Source organism: Bison bison, unplaced genomic scaffold (genome assembly GCF_000754665.1).
Source record: "Bison bison bison isolate TAMUID 2011002044 unplaced genomic scaffold, Bison_UMD1.0 scf7180017864452, whole genome shotgun sequence".
Classification (NCBI taxonomy): Eukaryota; Metazoa; Chordata; class Mammalia; order Artiodactyla; family Bovidae; genus Bison; species Bison bison.
The window spans coordinates 6,951,903-6,969,185 of NW_011495014.1; the positions used below are offsets into that span (position 1 = coordinate 6,951,903).

General features: G+C 35.5%; 1 protein-coding gene across 1 annotated transcript in view; it reads right to left on the reverse strand.

The window, feature by feature from the left end:
- Positions 1 to 977: 977 nt before the first annotated feature.
- GCA (grancalcin, EF-hand calcium binding protein) overlaps positions 978 to 17,283 on the reverse strand; it is a 25,476-nt gene continuing 9,170 nt past the window's right edge. The window contains exons 3-9 of the mRNA XM_010859021.1: positions 15,079 to 15,195; positions 12,490 to 12,559; positions 7,088 to 7,131; positions 6,658 to 6,805; positions 3,533 to 3,646; positions 3,134 to 3,192; positions 978 to 2,483 (exon numbers count right to left, since the gene is read on the reverse strand). Coding sequence (XP_010857323.1) covers positions 2,457 to 2,483; positions 3,134 to 3,192; positions 3,533 to 3,646; positions 6,658 to 6,805; positions 7,088 to 7,131; positions 12,490 to 12,559; positions 15,079 to 15,195 — 579 coding nt within the window. The 3' untranslated portion in view covers positions 978 to 2,456. The remainder of the gene's footprint in view (positions 2,484 to 3,133; positions 3,193 to 3,532; positions 3,647 to 6,657; positions 6,806 to 7,087; positions 7,132 to 12,489; positions 12,560 to 15,078; positions 15,196 to 17,283) is intronic.

The following is a 17,283-nucleotide window of genomic DNA, read 5'->3' on the forward strand; positions in this document are numbered from 1 at the left end:
ATTTTGCAAATCTTATTTCTAGATTTATGTTCTCCTCATTAGTATAAGAAAATTTGAAAAGAGGCTAAATAAAATTCTATGGATTAAAAAAAAAGATTATCTAATGTGAAGTGCAAAACAACTGTCTGACAACCAGGTTGGGCTGGCGTAGAACATCAGTTTTGCTAAGAGGAAGGGTTCTGAGGTTAAAAAAATTCAGAAAAAACTGAGTCAAATAAATTTGAGATTTTCTGTACCTTACGTTTTATTAAGCTTCCTGAGGAAGATGAGGCTTTCCCAAATACGCTTGGTCCTGGGAACTTCTTCAGACCTTCTATGACCAAAAGTCATAGGAACACCTTTGGTAAAGGATGAGTTAAGATAAGCGTGTAAAAGTTCTAACGCAAAGTGTCATTTGACAAAACTTATATGACTCATGTCATACCATTTTAAAAGTTTTACCTCAACTATGGAGCGTCCAAATAAGGAAAATTATAACTGACCTCAGAATAGTACAATAACTCAACCAACTGTACACAGTGTTGGAGAAGGCGATGGCACCCCACTCCAGCACTCTTGCCTAGAAAATCCCATGGACGGAGGAGCCTGGTGGGCTGCAGTTCATGGGGTCACAAAGAGTTGGACACGACTGAGTGACTTCACTTTCACTTTTACACAGTGGAGAAGGAAATGGCAACCCACTCCAGTGTTCTTGCCTGGAGAATCCCAGGGACAGCAGAGCCTGGTGTGCTGCTGTCTGTGGGGTCGCACAGAGTCAGACACGACTGAAGCGACTTAGCAGCAGCAGCAGTACAAAGTGTATGTTAAGATTCCATGCTGCTGAGTCACGGTATCACCCTAATTCAACATGAATGATACACAGTGTGTTTATATGATCTCTTCCCTACAACACTGTTAATTAGAATTCTGTATCTTTTATGCTTCAGTTAAAATGCTCTCACATTATCAAATATATGTTCATGAAAAAAATTAACAGCCAGAGGACAAAATTACATGATTTATTCATTCATACATTTTTATAAATCTAACCAAATGAATTTGACAGCTAATTATATAAAATTATCAATATCAACAAGAGTATACATTACTTCCTTTCCAAGTTTTTTTAAAATGAAAGTTGATTTATAATTCTGTATCTTTATAAAAGTTTTTTTTAAGATACTACCATTCATCCTCCATTTTTATGAAACTTATATGAAAAACTATATTATTAATTCAATCACAAGCCATATTAAAATTATGTTAATTTGTATTCACCTTTAAGCTAGAAGATATTCAATTAAAGTGTAATAAAAGTATGTGGTTTACTAACTCTTCATTTAGAAAGACTGAGGCGTGTTTGCCAAGGGACTGATTAACTACAGCCACTTATATCAGTAATCTTAAAATGCTAAGAACCTGGTGACTCCACTTTCAATTTTCATAGTAAAAAATGAAATGCTGTCTACCATCCTCAGGACCCACATCACACTTACTGAGAAAGACTTATGGGTTTACTAATGTCAAAATCACAGACTAATGCTGTCAAGAAAGTCAAACATGTAATTTCTAAACATTTAAACAAAGTGGTAGATTACTTGATTTTTAAAAAATTTTTTAAACAGCTAATAGCAATATGTATAAACAATGTAGTTTAAAATAACAAACTTAAATATTGAGATTTCATTAAAAATATGTCATTTGCAGAAAACCTAAATTTAAACAAAGATGCCATTTTAGGTTATCTATACAGAGAAAGAAGTTATGTTCATTAAGAATTTTGTTCCACAGAAGACAATAAAACACACTGAAGAAAAACATATACTGCAAAAAAATTTAAAAAGGAAAAACAATGCCTCCTGTAGTTTTATTTCACCATAGATTATTTATGGTCCACCTAATGTGATTCAGGATAAAATTTTAGGAACTACAATTTTCTTCTTCACAGGCAGAGTTGCAAGTTTCTATTTTCTGATTATGTGAGCAAATAAAAAAAAAACCCCTACTATAAAGATTGCACAAAATCTAGGCTTCCCTTTCTGGCTCACCTTCAAATACCAACAACTACAAACAAATTTTTCAAAATATAATTTGTAACCTTCAGGTAAGTATAAATTAGTTTTATCTAGGCTTGCATCATTTAGCTTCTTATACAATCTATCTTTTTAAATATATAATCTATCTTGTAATTAAGAAACAAAATTAAAGCTAAGAGGTATTTATATCACTTAATTATACACCTATGTTGATTATGCAGATATCTCTAAAGTTATAACTTTACTAAAAGCAATAATATTCCAAATACAAAAACATCTCTTTTATTGCTTTACACTGTGAGCTAAAGTAAAAACTCAAGAGAAGAGATTCAATATATGGAATATGGAAAAGCCTTAGAAGCTTTAATTCTAAGGAGTCCAGTTCATTTCTTCTAAGCAGAGAAACTCACAGTATTTCTTCAGCTTTCAAATTCTAGACACTCAAACTGCCATTGTGCCCTGCAAAAACTAATAACAGGCAAAATCATCGTTTGGTAACAACAACATGGTTTTTGTCTTTAATGTTTTGTCTCTAATTATATTCCACAGAAGCATTTTCTCAAGAGGAGAAATTTTTACTAAGGCTTGTAACTCAAACCAGTATTATACTAGTAGGATAAAGTTGACCTCATAATTTCCACATAACACAAATAAAACAAAACCCTGAAACACTTAAGAACATGTGAAATATAACCTTTCCTGTAGCTTCAATTTAAAAAAAAAAATGGACTCAGCCTAATAGCAACAATTGAAATGAGAAAGGAATAGTTCCATTACCTATCATAGATGAACATTTCCTATCTCTTTCAGAAGAAAGATCATCACAAGTGAAATACTTCTTTATAAATTTGCCCTTAAACATGATTTGGAACATAAACTGCCAAAATCACTGTCATAAAATTTTAAAGTATTTTTATGTTTAATATCAAGTCAAATTGGTTACTTGTACCACTACTGAATTTTATATTTGAGTTATGCTGAAAAATATAGAAAAAGAATATGGCTTTTAAAATATATTATCTCCACTACTAAAATCAGAGATCATTTACATTTTCTGATCACTATGAACACACATAGAACACAGTATAAACATCAAAAGTGTGATACAGGATACTCACATCGTCATATACGAAACTCACAACCCCTTGTTGCAAGTGGTCTCTTCTCCTAAAGAAATCTTTAAACAAGAAGTTATTTTCTGTGTTACAGTTTAAAATCTACTTTTAAATAACTGGTGCCCCCAGGTATTACAAAAGGAATAATTTTACACTCTAGTAAATCTTGTGATTTTTTTTTAATGTCCCAGGTCACTGAGATATGAAGAAAATTTTCTAAAACTGAGCTATAACATTTTTCACTATTTATATTCCTATAGTTTTAAAGCGTTAGAACTCTGTTAAGATCTAACAGTGAATAAAGAGGGGAAGACACATAATACTATCACTTTGCTGAAGGAAATGAGGGACATCATTTGGGGAAAAAAGTCCCATAATACTGTGCCCATAAATGGTCCATACCTGTCAATGCTCGAAGCTTCACACAGCAAGCAACATAATCATCAAAGAAGATTCGGCCATTCTTGCTGTAACGTTTGACAATGGTAGTTACTGTTTGAGGACTCAACCTATAACCTAGAAAAAGGGATGGCTAGATTAAAACTTCTAAAACTACACATCATAAGAACACCATTAACCAACAATGTATTCATGTAAATAAAGTTATAAAACAAATTAACTTTCAGAATTCATTACATAAAAATATATTTCAGAAACAAAACACATTCCTATTGAAATTGATCAGGAAAGGTTTCATTACTAATAGCAAAAGTGGTACATAAATTTCACAATTCCTGCTCTATAAAAAGTCAAAGCTAGGAAAAATAAAACAATTATCTTTTTGTGCTTGTAAAATATATTTTCATTTTGAAATAATGTCTAATGTAGTCACAGGTTTTTTAATTCATCAATTTTTAAACCCTGTAATTTTACAGTTCTTCAAAAACATCAAAGCAAAGATTATTAATGATCTTTGATATCATTCAAACCTGTATTTCCCATTGACTGTATTGTCTTACAGTCAAAGAAAATTTGAGAATCAACATGGTTACTTAGAGGGGGAAGAAATAGGGAAATGTTATTCCATTTTGGCCTATAACCCTTATTCTGTTTCTTCATAGACTTTTCATCTTAACCAGTCTTTTTACTCTTTCTTTGGTTCTTTGCTGTCTAGCCCAGTGGACTCCAAAAGTTTTTGAATGTATACTTTGAGTAAAAAGTTTTGGATCATTCACTCCCATTACATGTATATTATTTAGTCTTAAATTCTATACAAGTATTACTATTTGATGATTTACATTTTAAAATATATAAAAAATAAAATTTAAAAGAATGGAATAAAAGTAATTAGAAATATAAATTATTTCACTTGTTGCCCCCCTAGTGATGGTCCTATGTATTTAATGAGGTGTGTATATTTTACTGTGAAGAATGCTGGCCTAGAAATGTTGTCTTTGTATATTACTGGATTAGATGTAGACAAAAGACATTCATCCAGGCAAAGGGAAAAATAATGAAAATAAATGCAACAGAAGGTTAATTCTACAAATAGCTATAATGAAACACAATCCGGGAAACTTGCTAAAAGTAACTGAAAGGAAAGGTATAAATTAATAGAAGTCAAACATGCAAGCAAATGTTATTATATAAAAATAAACCCTAAGCTTTAGAGAGTTATGATTCAGGTGGATATGGGACTGATAAAATTCACAAGATTTTCCATAGCATTCTCAGCAAAAAAAAAAAAAAAAAATGAATATTTTAAAATATATCTGAAGACCTAAAATTTGAATAATACAGAATGCCTCTTTGTTACTTACATTCAACTGCCTATGTGAATTCTTTGGTGGTTTTCTTTTTTCCAAATGGTTATATTAATTTTCCAACATTGTGCAGAATTAAGAACCAAGTTTAATTCATTAGGAATTAAGACTCTATAATTAAACTATACAAGTTTATATGGACAGGACTATCCCTAAAATGACAATTAAAATGTCTATTTATAAAACAAAATCATGGTTTTGACTTTAAACTGAGATTTGAAATAATATACACTTGTTCAGATTTCTGAAAAGTACAATCTTTCAAAAGTTAGTTTTGTTACAAAAGCATTTTATTTAGAAATGAATGTAAATAAAATCACAAGCATAAATACAATTAGGAAAACTACTTAAACTATGTTACTATAAGCAAGTTAAATGGACTGTATGTAGTTCACGGAATTCTCCAGGCCAGAATACTGAAGTGGGTAGCCCTTCCCTTCTCCAGGGGAATCTTCCTAACTCATGGATCGAACCCAGATCTCCCACATTGCAGGCGGATTATTTACCAGTTGAGCCACAAGGAAAGCCCAAGAATACTGGAGTGGGTAGCCTATCCCTTCTCCAGGGGATCTTCCTGGTATTGAGCTGGGGTCTCCTGCATTGCAGGCAGATTCTTTACCAACTGAGCTATGAGGGAAGCCCCAAGCAAGTTACACACAATTCATATTATCATTTTTTTAAAGAAAACACACTGAGAACTTTAGCTTATCAGAGATATGATAAAAATAAAGTTACAGTCTTTTGAGATACTCTAAAATGTAGATTTCTCATTTTGAGGTTTTTTTTTTGTGTGTGTGTGTCTACTGTGTGTTCTATACTACATAAAGAAGATGAAAAACTAGACTATGTATGGAGACCTGTTACTGAGATAAGCTTTTGCCATCAAATTAGAGATCTTACCAAGTTACAAAAGTATACAATATAAATGATGAGTATGAACAATTAGAATAAATTTAAGTATATTCAACATGAAATTAAAAGACGCTTACTCCTTGGAAGGAAAGTTATGACCAACCTAGATAGCATATTGAAAAACAGAGACATTACTTTGCCAACAAACGTCCGTCTAGTCAAGGCTATGGTTTTTCCTGTGGTCATGTATGGATGTGAAACTTGGACTGTGAAGAAGGCTGAGCGCCGAAGAATTGATGCTTTTGAACTGTGGTGTTGGAGAAGACTCTTGAGAGTCCCTTGGACTGCAAGGAGATCCAACCAGTCCATTCTGAAGGAGATCAGCCCTGGGATTTCTTTGGAAGGAATGATGCTGAAGCTGAAACTCCAGTACTTTGGCCACCTCATGTGAAGAGTTGACTCATTGGAAAAGACTCTGATGCTGGGAGGGATTGGGGGCAGGAGGAGAAGGGGACAACAGAGGATGAGATGGCTGGATGGCATCACCGACTTGATGGACATGAGTCTGAGTGAACTCCAGGAGTTGGTGATGGACAGGGAGGCCTGGCGTGCTGCAATTCATGGGGTCGCAAAGAGTCAGACACGACTGAGTGAGTGAACTGAACATAGGAAATTCAGAAACTGTTTTATCAACCAGAAGGCATGAAAGATTATCCTTTGAAAAGCTCACAAATAAAATGGTTTTGTTAAAGATATTTAATCAGAATGTACCTATAACCTTGAAATTAAACCGGACAATAGCTGCTGAAATAATATACGCTTTTATTACTTAGCAAGTTTAAACAATTAAGATTCATCTGATCAAAGAACAAAGACGACCTGGATTTATTTAAAGAATTTTAATATGCTTACCCATAGCAGCAATGGCTTGATTCAGTTCATGATGCTCTACTGAGCCACTTCCGTCTTTATCAACAGTTATGAAGTTTTGCTTCCAGGAGTTAAGAGCTGCCCAAAGTTCTTTGAATTCATTAAATCCCATTTTTCCTGAGTAATCTCTCTGATAGTTTTATTAACGAAAATAAATTCTGATACCAAAGAGAATTTAACCTGAACTCAAAATTCCAAATAAGTGATTAAAAAATTTTAAGCTCACTTCTGCAAGAGTTAGCCAATTTTGCATATAAATAGATTTGTGTAAAAATGGAAAAGAATGGAATTCAAATAGGATGTTACAAAGTATTTTTAAACACTCTAGTTTACTATGATCATTTATACCTAAAAACTGCCTTAAGGGTAATTTTGCTATATTCTAGTATTTTTTGTTTTTACTCAAGGATACATCCAACATGGCAATCATAATTCTGCAGGTTTCCAAACTGAAGGCTGTAAAACATATTTATTATCTGAATTAAATTCTGCCCTATTTATGTAAAATTACAACAATTTCTGTTTTTAAAACAAAACATTTACCAACTGACTGCCAAAACTATCCATCACTCAATGAACAAACTCTGTTAGGCATGCATAGTGAAAGAAAAAAAAAAATTACTACCTTCATATATCTACTAAAGGGATTTGAGTAATTAAATAAGCAATTATAAAATACTGAAAACTAAACAAGGGGAAAAGAGGGCTTTAGTCTTCCTAACACAAATGCTAAGTTGGCTTAAGTAGTTCTCACGTACTGAGATCACAAAACTTGAAAGTGTTAGAGATTTGGTTAAAGCTTAGGGCATATGGGAATGAGAGGCATATAATGACTTCAGATGAGGACCAGATCATGAGTTTTGAACGCCACCCTAAAGGTTTAGACCAATGGAGGTTACTAGAGGATTGGAGAAGGAAATGGCAATCCACTCCAGTATTCTTGCCTAGGGAATCCCATGGACAGAGGAGCCTGGCGGGCTACAGTACATGGGGTCGCAGAGAATTGGACACGACTTAGTAACTAATCAACAACAAAGGATTTTAAGGAACATAGTGGCAATTCTAAAATTTCCATTTCAAAAACAGTAGTTGACAAAGAAAGACTACATAGAGAGTAAAGTACGATGAATCTGGATGTAGGTAAATCATTTGGAAGTTTACTGCACTCAACCAAGTAAGAAAGGGATAAGCTTCAGAACTGAAAGGAACTGCTTTTTCTTGGGGGAGGGGGAAAGAAAGGAAGAAGAAATATACATGATAAGATAGTTGGCTATCTTAAATCAGAAATGTTAACACTTCCATATTTAAAGAACTATAAATGAGGACTTACTAGGCAAAATTTGGATCACAATAACTGGAAAATTTTGAAAGAGATGGGAATACCAGGCCACCTGACCTGCCTCTTGAGAAATCTGTATGCATGTCAGGAAGCAACAGATAGAACTGGACATGGAACAGATTGGTTCCAAATAGGAAAAGGAGTACGTCAAGGCTGTATATTGTCACCCTGCTTATTTAACTTATATGCAGAGTACATCATGAGAAACGCTGGACTGGAAGAAACACAAGCTGGAATCAAGATTGTCATCAAGAAATCAAGAAATATCAATAACCTCAGATATGCAGATGACACCACCCTTACAGCAGAAAGTGAAGAGGAACTAAAAAGAATCAAGAATCAAGAAATATCAATAACCTCAGATATGCAGATGACACCACCCTTATGGCAGATAGTGAAGAGGAACTAAAAAGCCTCTTGATGAAAGTGAAAGTGGAGAGTGAAAAAGTTGGCTTGAAGCTCAACATTCAGAAAACGAAGATCATGGCATCTGGTCCCATCACTTCATGGAAAATAGACGGGGAAACAGTGGACACAGTGTCAGACTTTATTTTTGGGAGCTCCAAAATCACTGCAGATGGTGACTGCAGCCATGAAATTAAAAGATGCTTACTCCTTGGAAGGAAAGTTATGACCAACCTAGATAGCATATTGAAAAGCAGAGACATTACTTTGCCAACAAACGTCCGTCTAGTCAAGGCTATGGTTTTTCCTGTGGTCATGTATGGATGTGAAACTTGGACTGTGAAGAAGGCTGAGCACCGAAGAATTGATGCTTTTGAACTGTGGTGTTGGAGAAGACTCTTGAAAGTCCCTTGGACTGCAAGGAGATCCAACCAGTCCATTCTGAAGGAGATCAGCCCTGGGATTTCTTTGGAAGGAATGATGCTGAAGCTGAAACTCCAGTACTTTGGCCACCTCATGTGAAGAGTTGACTCATTGGAAAAGACTCTGATGCTGGGAGGGATTGGGGGCAGGAGGAGAAGGGGATGACAGAAGATGAGATGGCTGGATGGCATCACTGACTCAATGGATGTGAGTCTGAGTGAACTCTGGGAGTTGGTGATGGACAGGGAGGCCTGGTGTGCTGCGATTCATGGGGTCGCAAAGAGTCGGACATGACTGAGCGACTGAACTGAACTGAACTGAGGCAAAATTTAATTTTTTCTAATCCTTATCATTACATTCCATTAGCATACTGATTTATCTCAAGACTTATTATACATAGTCCTGATGAAGGAGATATTATGTCAGTACAGTTCAGTGAAGTTTACAAAGTTCTTACTAGTAGCTCCTTAAGATAAACAAATGAATAAGCAAAAATGCTTAAAATTATTTATGCTATTTGATAAAATATTTTGAAATTTTTATAAAGAAAAAAACTATTTCAGCTAAATTTTATACCCATTAAAGAAAATTATAAAATAATCCACACATTAAAAAAAAAAAAACTTTCTTTAATGTTTCACATGGTATCAATTGTAGAATAGATGGTTACGGTATTTTCAGACTGGTAATTCAATTGACACTGAATAAGCAGTTACTATGAACCAGTAGTGTATGTTTTGTGATTTAACATAAACATGCCTAACCTATAATAGTCTCAGTTTTACAAATAAAGCAACTGTGGCCCAGAAAGATAAAGTTTCCCAAGTTCACAGAGCTAACAGGTGGAAGAGAGAGGATTGGAGACCAATGCTCTTTCATACAAAAACTTCTCAGGCAGGGACAGGGAGAAATCTCTGGAATGGCATTCCATCATTTTGTCCAGTAAATTAGATCTATTTTGCCTTAAAGTTAACATAGCACACATTCTTTAAGTGGAAGAATTTGAATAGATGATAATAAATGACAAAAATTCAGTCATCCAATAACCAGCTCTTCAATCAGTTTCAAAATAGAACCAAACGTAAAAGTAAATAACCTTGACAAAGAATAGAAGAGAAGTTTTAGGAGAGTTGACAGATTTTCACTCTCTCCCCACACCACATTAGAATGGACAGAATTAAACTGAATTTTTACAACTTGTAATCCTTTAGAGAATAAGAGAGGAAACCAAGGAACAAAACTGTGCAAGTTGAAAAGTAGGTGGACATAAGTTGCCAAACTCCATCTGAGAAAGTAGCTTCCTGATCCTGCAATAAGAAAAGCTGAGAAGCAGCCTCATTATCCTGGAGGAGACCCCAAACTTTTGCAAATTGGCAGTACTTCTGAAAATGGATGTGAATGTAGAGACAAAAACAGAAGGACTGGCTGAATGCCTATTTAAGGCGCCTTTGAAGCCCAAATCTTCTTGCTTCAGCCGCATGGATGGCTGCCCTGTCTACTCCCAAGCCAGCAGACATCTGGGATTTTATTTTCCGGAGGGTTCTATGCACTGCAGGAAATCAGGAACTGTTGAAGACAGGACTGTCTATTAAAACAGGGAAATAAAGTGACAATTTTACAAAAGACTGAAACCCTCCTGAGTCCTCCCTCCTTGGCTCCAGAGAGCAGATCAACTGGACAACCAGCCCCGAAAGAAATCCCTAAAGATCCTGACGCCCAGTGTTGCAGAACAAACTGCCCAGCTGAACCACCAGGCTCTGAAGTCTGGAGCCAACACCCAGCCCAACTCTCAGGGCTTCTAACCAGTATTTTAGTTAAATATGAGCAACCAAGCCTCATCAGACATCTGAGAAAGGCAGCTAACATGAAAGACAGTCAAATGAACAAACCGGGGAAAAAACATCGAAGAAGCAGGTTATGTAGGAGGAAAAAAACCTGGAAAAAAAATTAAAAATCAGAGAGATAAGGAAAGACGTCACATTCATGAAAAAAAGAACAACTGCCTTTGGATTTTAAAAACATGATAGGAGAAATGAGAGCCTCAATAGGACTTCAGGAGAACATATACTAAAATTGGAACAATACAGAGACAGTTAGCACGGCCTTTACACAAGGATGACACTCAAGTTCCTGAAGTGTTAAAAAAAAAGAAAAGAAAAGTTGAGGTTGTTGTGTACGCTCTGTAGCCCACCAGGTTCCTCTGTTCATGGGATTTTCCAGGCAAGAATACTAGAGCGGGTTGTCATTTCCTTCTCCACTCCTGGATCTTCCTGACCCAGGGATCAAACCTGTGTCTCCTGCATTGCTGGCAGATTCTTTATCACTAAGTCACCCAGGATTTCCCCAAAAGTAGAAGAAACCAAGAGGCAGGAGAGAAAAAGAAAAATGACCCAATCCAAATGGCAGGCACTCCACAAAGATAAAATGGAGAAAAGGTCACTGAAGAAAACTGCTCAGAATGAAAGCAAATGAGTCTCGATTGGAAACTCCCTCTGTATCCCCCACACACCAAGGAATAGCACTGTGACATTTCAGACCAAGGGCAAAGAGAAGCCCTCACAAGCCTCTACACACTAAAAACAACTAATACAATTATGTAAAGTTTAAAAATAAAATAAAATTAAAAAAAAAAAAAAGGACGCAGCCGCGTCGGGGCCCGCGGTGCCCGCCCACCCCGGGACGGCTCGCCCGGGCTGCGGTGAAGAGGACGCTCCATAGACTCGGCGCCGGAAATTAAAAAAAAAAAACAGAAAAACAAATGACATACAGGCAGAAAACAAAAAGATCAAACAATAATGGAAGCTGGAAACAATGGAGCTTAAAACTCTTAAGTCAAAATGTTTTGTAATCTGGAGTTCTATACCTGGCTAGTCACTTGATTCTGAGGACACAATGAAAGCATTTTCACAGAAAGTCTCAAAAGATTTGTTTCCCATGTACTTTTATTAGGAAGCTAATTAACAATGCATTTTATCAAATTTAAGATGAGAACAAGCGATGGAATGAAGGGGAGATGCAACTCAAGAGAGAGAGGAAAGGGCTCCAGATGAGTGCATTATGACAGCTATGCACAGAAAACGAGGCACAACAGAAAGCTCCAGGATGGGGATTAATTTCAGAAAAAGCAGTTATATAAAAAGGAAAATTAATCATATATTATTCTAAGACTCAGGAAGAGCATTTAGACAGTAACAATAAAGCAAATGCTGATTACTGACCTAATGAAAATTACTTAACAGCTATAGGGGATGGAGGGGAAGGGAAGGGCTCCTGTGCACAGGGCAGGGACACGCCTGAAACGGTTACAGCTTCATTGTCCACAGCAGGACACAATCACTGATCATCATCAAAACTGAAAATCAGCAGCAATAAAAGCATGCTATTTGAGATATGGAGGCACATTTCAAAAGAATTAGCTGAAAGAAGTTGAAAGAGATTTTTCCTAAGAGTGGTTAACGTCGGGGAGGGGGAATGCACACCGAACAGTATTTACTTAACAAGATTTGTAGCATTATTCGACTCTGCATTATGTGTGTGAATGTATGTGATAAAAAAGTTTTAAAAAATATTTCAAGTATGGAAACAAAAAAGTTAGAAAGTGAATTTCCTAGTGCAATTTCAACAGAAGGAAAAAAAAAAGATCTCACGAGAATAAGTTCCACTAATTCCAGACTGTGTTAAACACTTCTGAAGTTCTTCAGCATCCACTTCACCATCCTGTTAAAAAATAATTATAATCTGATTAATAAAAGAAGTTATATAAAAGCATACTAAAGTGCTAACTAGCTGTTCAAGGCCAATGAATAAATATGCAGTCTTCAAAATATTACTCTATTATCAACTATAAAATTATAGAGATAATTACTGTGACAAAGACACATTAGAGAACATCACACAACATGAATACTTTTTCACAATCAAATTTTATTCTATTAAATTATGCAGGCATTTCACATATAATTTATATTCTCTACTTCTGAAAAACAGCATAATCACTCTGTCCTATAATAATGCAATGTAAAATCTTGTGAGAATCATTATACTTCTACTATAAAAAGTTAGAAAAATGCCTAAAATGTGTTCAGAGAAGTCTCAAAATTTTTCTTTCATGCTTCTTTTGAGGGGAGCTTATTTCTAAAGGATACTGAATCTTTAACTGGGAAGAGAAAATATCATTTTCCTTCACATCTTTACTCTCAGCTCGAGAGTCCCCCTACATTTTGGTGCTACTCTTCTGAGTTTTGTCCAAATATTCTTTGCCATTCTTATGGGAAAAAAATCTTTTATCACAAATAAGAAATCACAATCAAAGTGAAACAAGTTGAATACTATCACTATGTTTCAGTACTGGATCCTCTTTTCTAAAAAATTAAAGAGTATTAATAATTTACTTGGAAGCATCTCATACATGGTCATGAATTCAAAACAAAAGCTCTGTGAAATGATTAAGGAAGAAAATTTAAAGCATGTAATTTATAAGAATCCAAAAAACAAACAAACAAAACTTTTACAAACTAATGCTAAGAAGTATTATAAACACGTCTACGGAGCATTATAAACACTTCTAAGGAGTATTATAAATATTATCAGGCAAGTGAGAGACTAACTTCTAAATTTGAAAAAGTTTAAAAAAACTCAGTAGTTACATTAAATTATATTTTAATGCAATATTTAAAAAAAAACAAAATTAATGCAAAAACATCTGTGAAAAAATATCCAGTTTTTAAATAAAGGCTCTGAACCTGTGTTTGCACCATTCACCTCATTTGTCTCTCTTGATATTGACCCTGTTTAGGTCTATCAAGCCTGTTAGATTTACCTGATGGTCTTAAATTTTTAAGATATTTAAGTATATACCAGTTTATTTATTGCATTTTAATCTGCTTATTTTGGGGAAATAAACCCAAGTATTTGGTAGAACAAAAATTTAATGGAAGTGTCAAATAGTACAATCATAGCAGATCATTGTTGACAACTGTTACAATGAAATAGTTTGTAAGTCAAATAAAGGTCTCTAAATATACATGTCTGTTTCTTATATTTTAAGTTGTAGTTTTATAAAATGAGTTTGTTATATAGTCAGCTATAGATTACATACTTTTTCCCAGTATTATACTACTTAAGAGCTCCTTGCAGATAAGAGTGGTATAAGGTAACAGGATTGCATTTAGCTGCAAATAATAGAAAATATTATCAAAGGGGCTTAAAGAAATAAATGCTTATTGGGGCTAAGCAGATCTAGACTCTGTGGCGACTTAACGAGGCCATCAATCTCTTTTCATATTTCCAAATCCCTCATCTACAGGCCTTTATCTCAAGCTTCTGGCCTCCAGATCACAAGATGGCTACAGCACCTCCATACTTCAAGTCTCCTTTCCAGGCAAGTAGTCGCCTTTCCAGAAGGAGGAAAAAGGACTAACACTAGTTTCCGTTAAGCTTTCCTCATTTGGAAAAGGAAAGCATCCTAAAGAAATTGCACCTACATCTCAATGGCCAGTATTATGGCACATGGCTACCTTTACACAAAGGTGTCTGAGACAGGATTAGGGTTTTCCAGCCTCTAATACACATGAAAAAGGAAAAGGACGTTTTGAATCAAATTTGGCTAGCCAAAACAAAGTGTTTGCAACACATAATAATTCTGTGTATATATATTTCTAGAAAGACATATGGGATCTAGTGAACTTTAAATGAATGAACAATGAATGGAAAATGTTATCAAACTTCTCTGAAATTCTAACCACTCAATAAATCTTGACTACTGTAAAAGGAAAGAGACATGGTCTGTGTCTAAGACTCAAGAGTGAATCTCTGTCTCTGCTCATTATTTGATATTTGCACCTTCATTCCACCCCATTTCCTTTACCTTTTCCTGATCTGCTTTACCATCAAGGCTCGCCCAGAAACATCCACAATGTACAAGTCTCTGTGATACTCTGCCCCAGCTTCCTCAAGAAGATTTACATATATATCACTTCTTCCCAGATGGTATCTGGCTCAGTCTCCATGCATCACCCTGGTTTCTCCTAACATGTTAGACACCAAACTAACAGACTTTTTAATAAGATAATTATGACCACCCTAATTTCTGATCTCAGGAAAAAAACTAGATAAGCTTAAAATACAAATTTCATATACATTTTAAATGATGCAGTAAATAAAAGAGCTTGACATTTGTTTTATATTGCAATAATTTTTTTTAAACTGATATTTGTGCTGTATATTTAGCATTTTACCTGGCCAGCAATAGCAAGGAAGCATTTCCACATGGGGTCTCCTGTTGAAATACTGCCTGGATAAGCTGGGTGTCCAGGGTATCCTGGCTGTCCCAATGGATTGCCAAAATTTCCAAACTAAACGAGTGAAAAGGGAGGAGGTTATTCATATAAATATTACCCGTTATACATTAAATTTGGTTTAAAAGAACATATTTATGATAAGTCCGTTGAAAAGTAAAAATTGAGTTACTGAAACTTCCCAAATCATCACAAAAGCTGTTAGCTACAAACTGTTAGTTGCCCTGCGTTACTTAATTCATCTCATTAACAAATATTATCCAATGTTCTTTAAAGTCTTAAAAAAGAAGTCTCTAGCCTCTAAGAATGAGGCGTACTTTAAAAAAGTGTTGATCATCATCACAGAAGCAAAAAGTTAAAAAATATAAGAAAATTTCACCTATAGTAAAATGAAAAAGTAGTAAACCTAAAGATACATACATAGAAGAATACATAGTAAATACAATGAAACTGTGTCCATGACCAAATCATGGGAAAGTGCATAGGGCTGAAACATCCTGAAACAGCCACCAAAAATCATGTATTGTTTTAAAAAGCAAGACACCAATGAAGAGAATAACAGGTGGTAATTCAAACCATGGTCCTCTTCAAAATAAGAACAACAACAATACCCACAATAATACTAGCTAATATTTATTGAGAGCTTGTTATATCTTAAGTACTGTTCTAACTACTTTCTCACTACCATGTGAGTTCCCAACAAGTCGGTGAGGTATGAAAGTACTATGTCCTCTTTCAGTTGAGGACATAAAACTTCAAGCAGTTTCCTGGATTAGTTAAAGTTAAATGGCCAGTACCAGGTAAACCGTGATTCAAGTATAGGTAGTCTGACCTCAGAGACTACATATTGTTTGTTTCTTGCTTTGGCTCTGGTAATTGTTTTCTTTTTACTCTGGAACTTTGTATGCATTCTTTTATATCTTTGAGAGGCATTTTGCGTGCTTGTTGCTCTGTCATGTGTGACTCACTGCGACCCCATGGACTGTAGCCTGCCAGGCTCATCTGTCCATGGAATTTTCCCAGCAAGAATACTAGAGTGGGTTACCATTTCCTCCTTCAGGGGATCTTCCTGACCCAGGGATTGAACTCACATCTCCTGCATTGCAGGTGAATTCTTTACCACTGAGTCACCGGGAAAGTCCAGAGAGGCATTTTTTTCAGTGTTTTTAATGAGTCTGGAGAGAAGAAATATCTTGACTATCTTTGAAGAATGAGCAGAGATTGATGGAAGGCAAAAAGAGAAAGAATTCTAAGTACTGGTTGCGGGGGGGTGGGGCAAAAAGGAGCCTTTTGTAGCAGTTTGAAAATCTGCAGCTTGGGATACAGTAAAGGCAAAAAGGAATGACCTATGGGAACACCAGGAGATGTGCTCAGGGATGCAACCAAAAACTAGATTAGAAAGCAATAAAGTACAAGAAAGAAAACAAAAAATGTTAAAATGATATAATGAATTTTTTAAAAAAGTGACTGTTTAAGAATTACTTCTTTGGGACTCCCCTGCTGCTGCTAAGTCACTTCAGTTGTGTCCAACTCTGTGTGACCCTAGAGACGGCAGCCTGTCTGTGGTTAAGAATCTACCTGTTAAAGCAGGGGACATGGGTTCAATCCCTGGTCTGGGAAGACCTGACATGCCACAGGGCTATTAAGACCAAGCTAAAACTACTGAGCCGAAGCTCCTGAGCCCATGCTCACAGCAAGAGAAGCCACTACAATGAGAAGCCCACATAGTGCAACTAGAGAGAAGCCCCTGGTTGCTGCAACTAGAGAAAGCCCGCAGGCGGTAATGAAGATCCAGCACAGTCAAATAAATAAATAAAATCTTTTAAAATAAATAAATAAAAATAAAAGTGACTTCTTTGAAAAGATGGACAGGCCAGTTTCCAGGAAAAAAAAAAAGAGAATATAACCACAAAGAGAATTAAAAATATATATATATATATACATATATATATGCTGCTGCTGCTAAGTCGCTTCAGTCGTGTCCGACTCTGTGCGACCCCATAGACGGCAGCCCACCAGGCTCCCTCATCCCTGGGATTCTCCAGGCAAGAACACTGGAGTGGGCTGCCATTTCCTTCTCCAATGCATGAAAGTGAAAAGTGAAAGTGAAGTCGCTCAGTCGTCTCTGACTCTTCGCGACCCCAT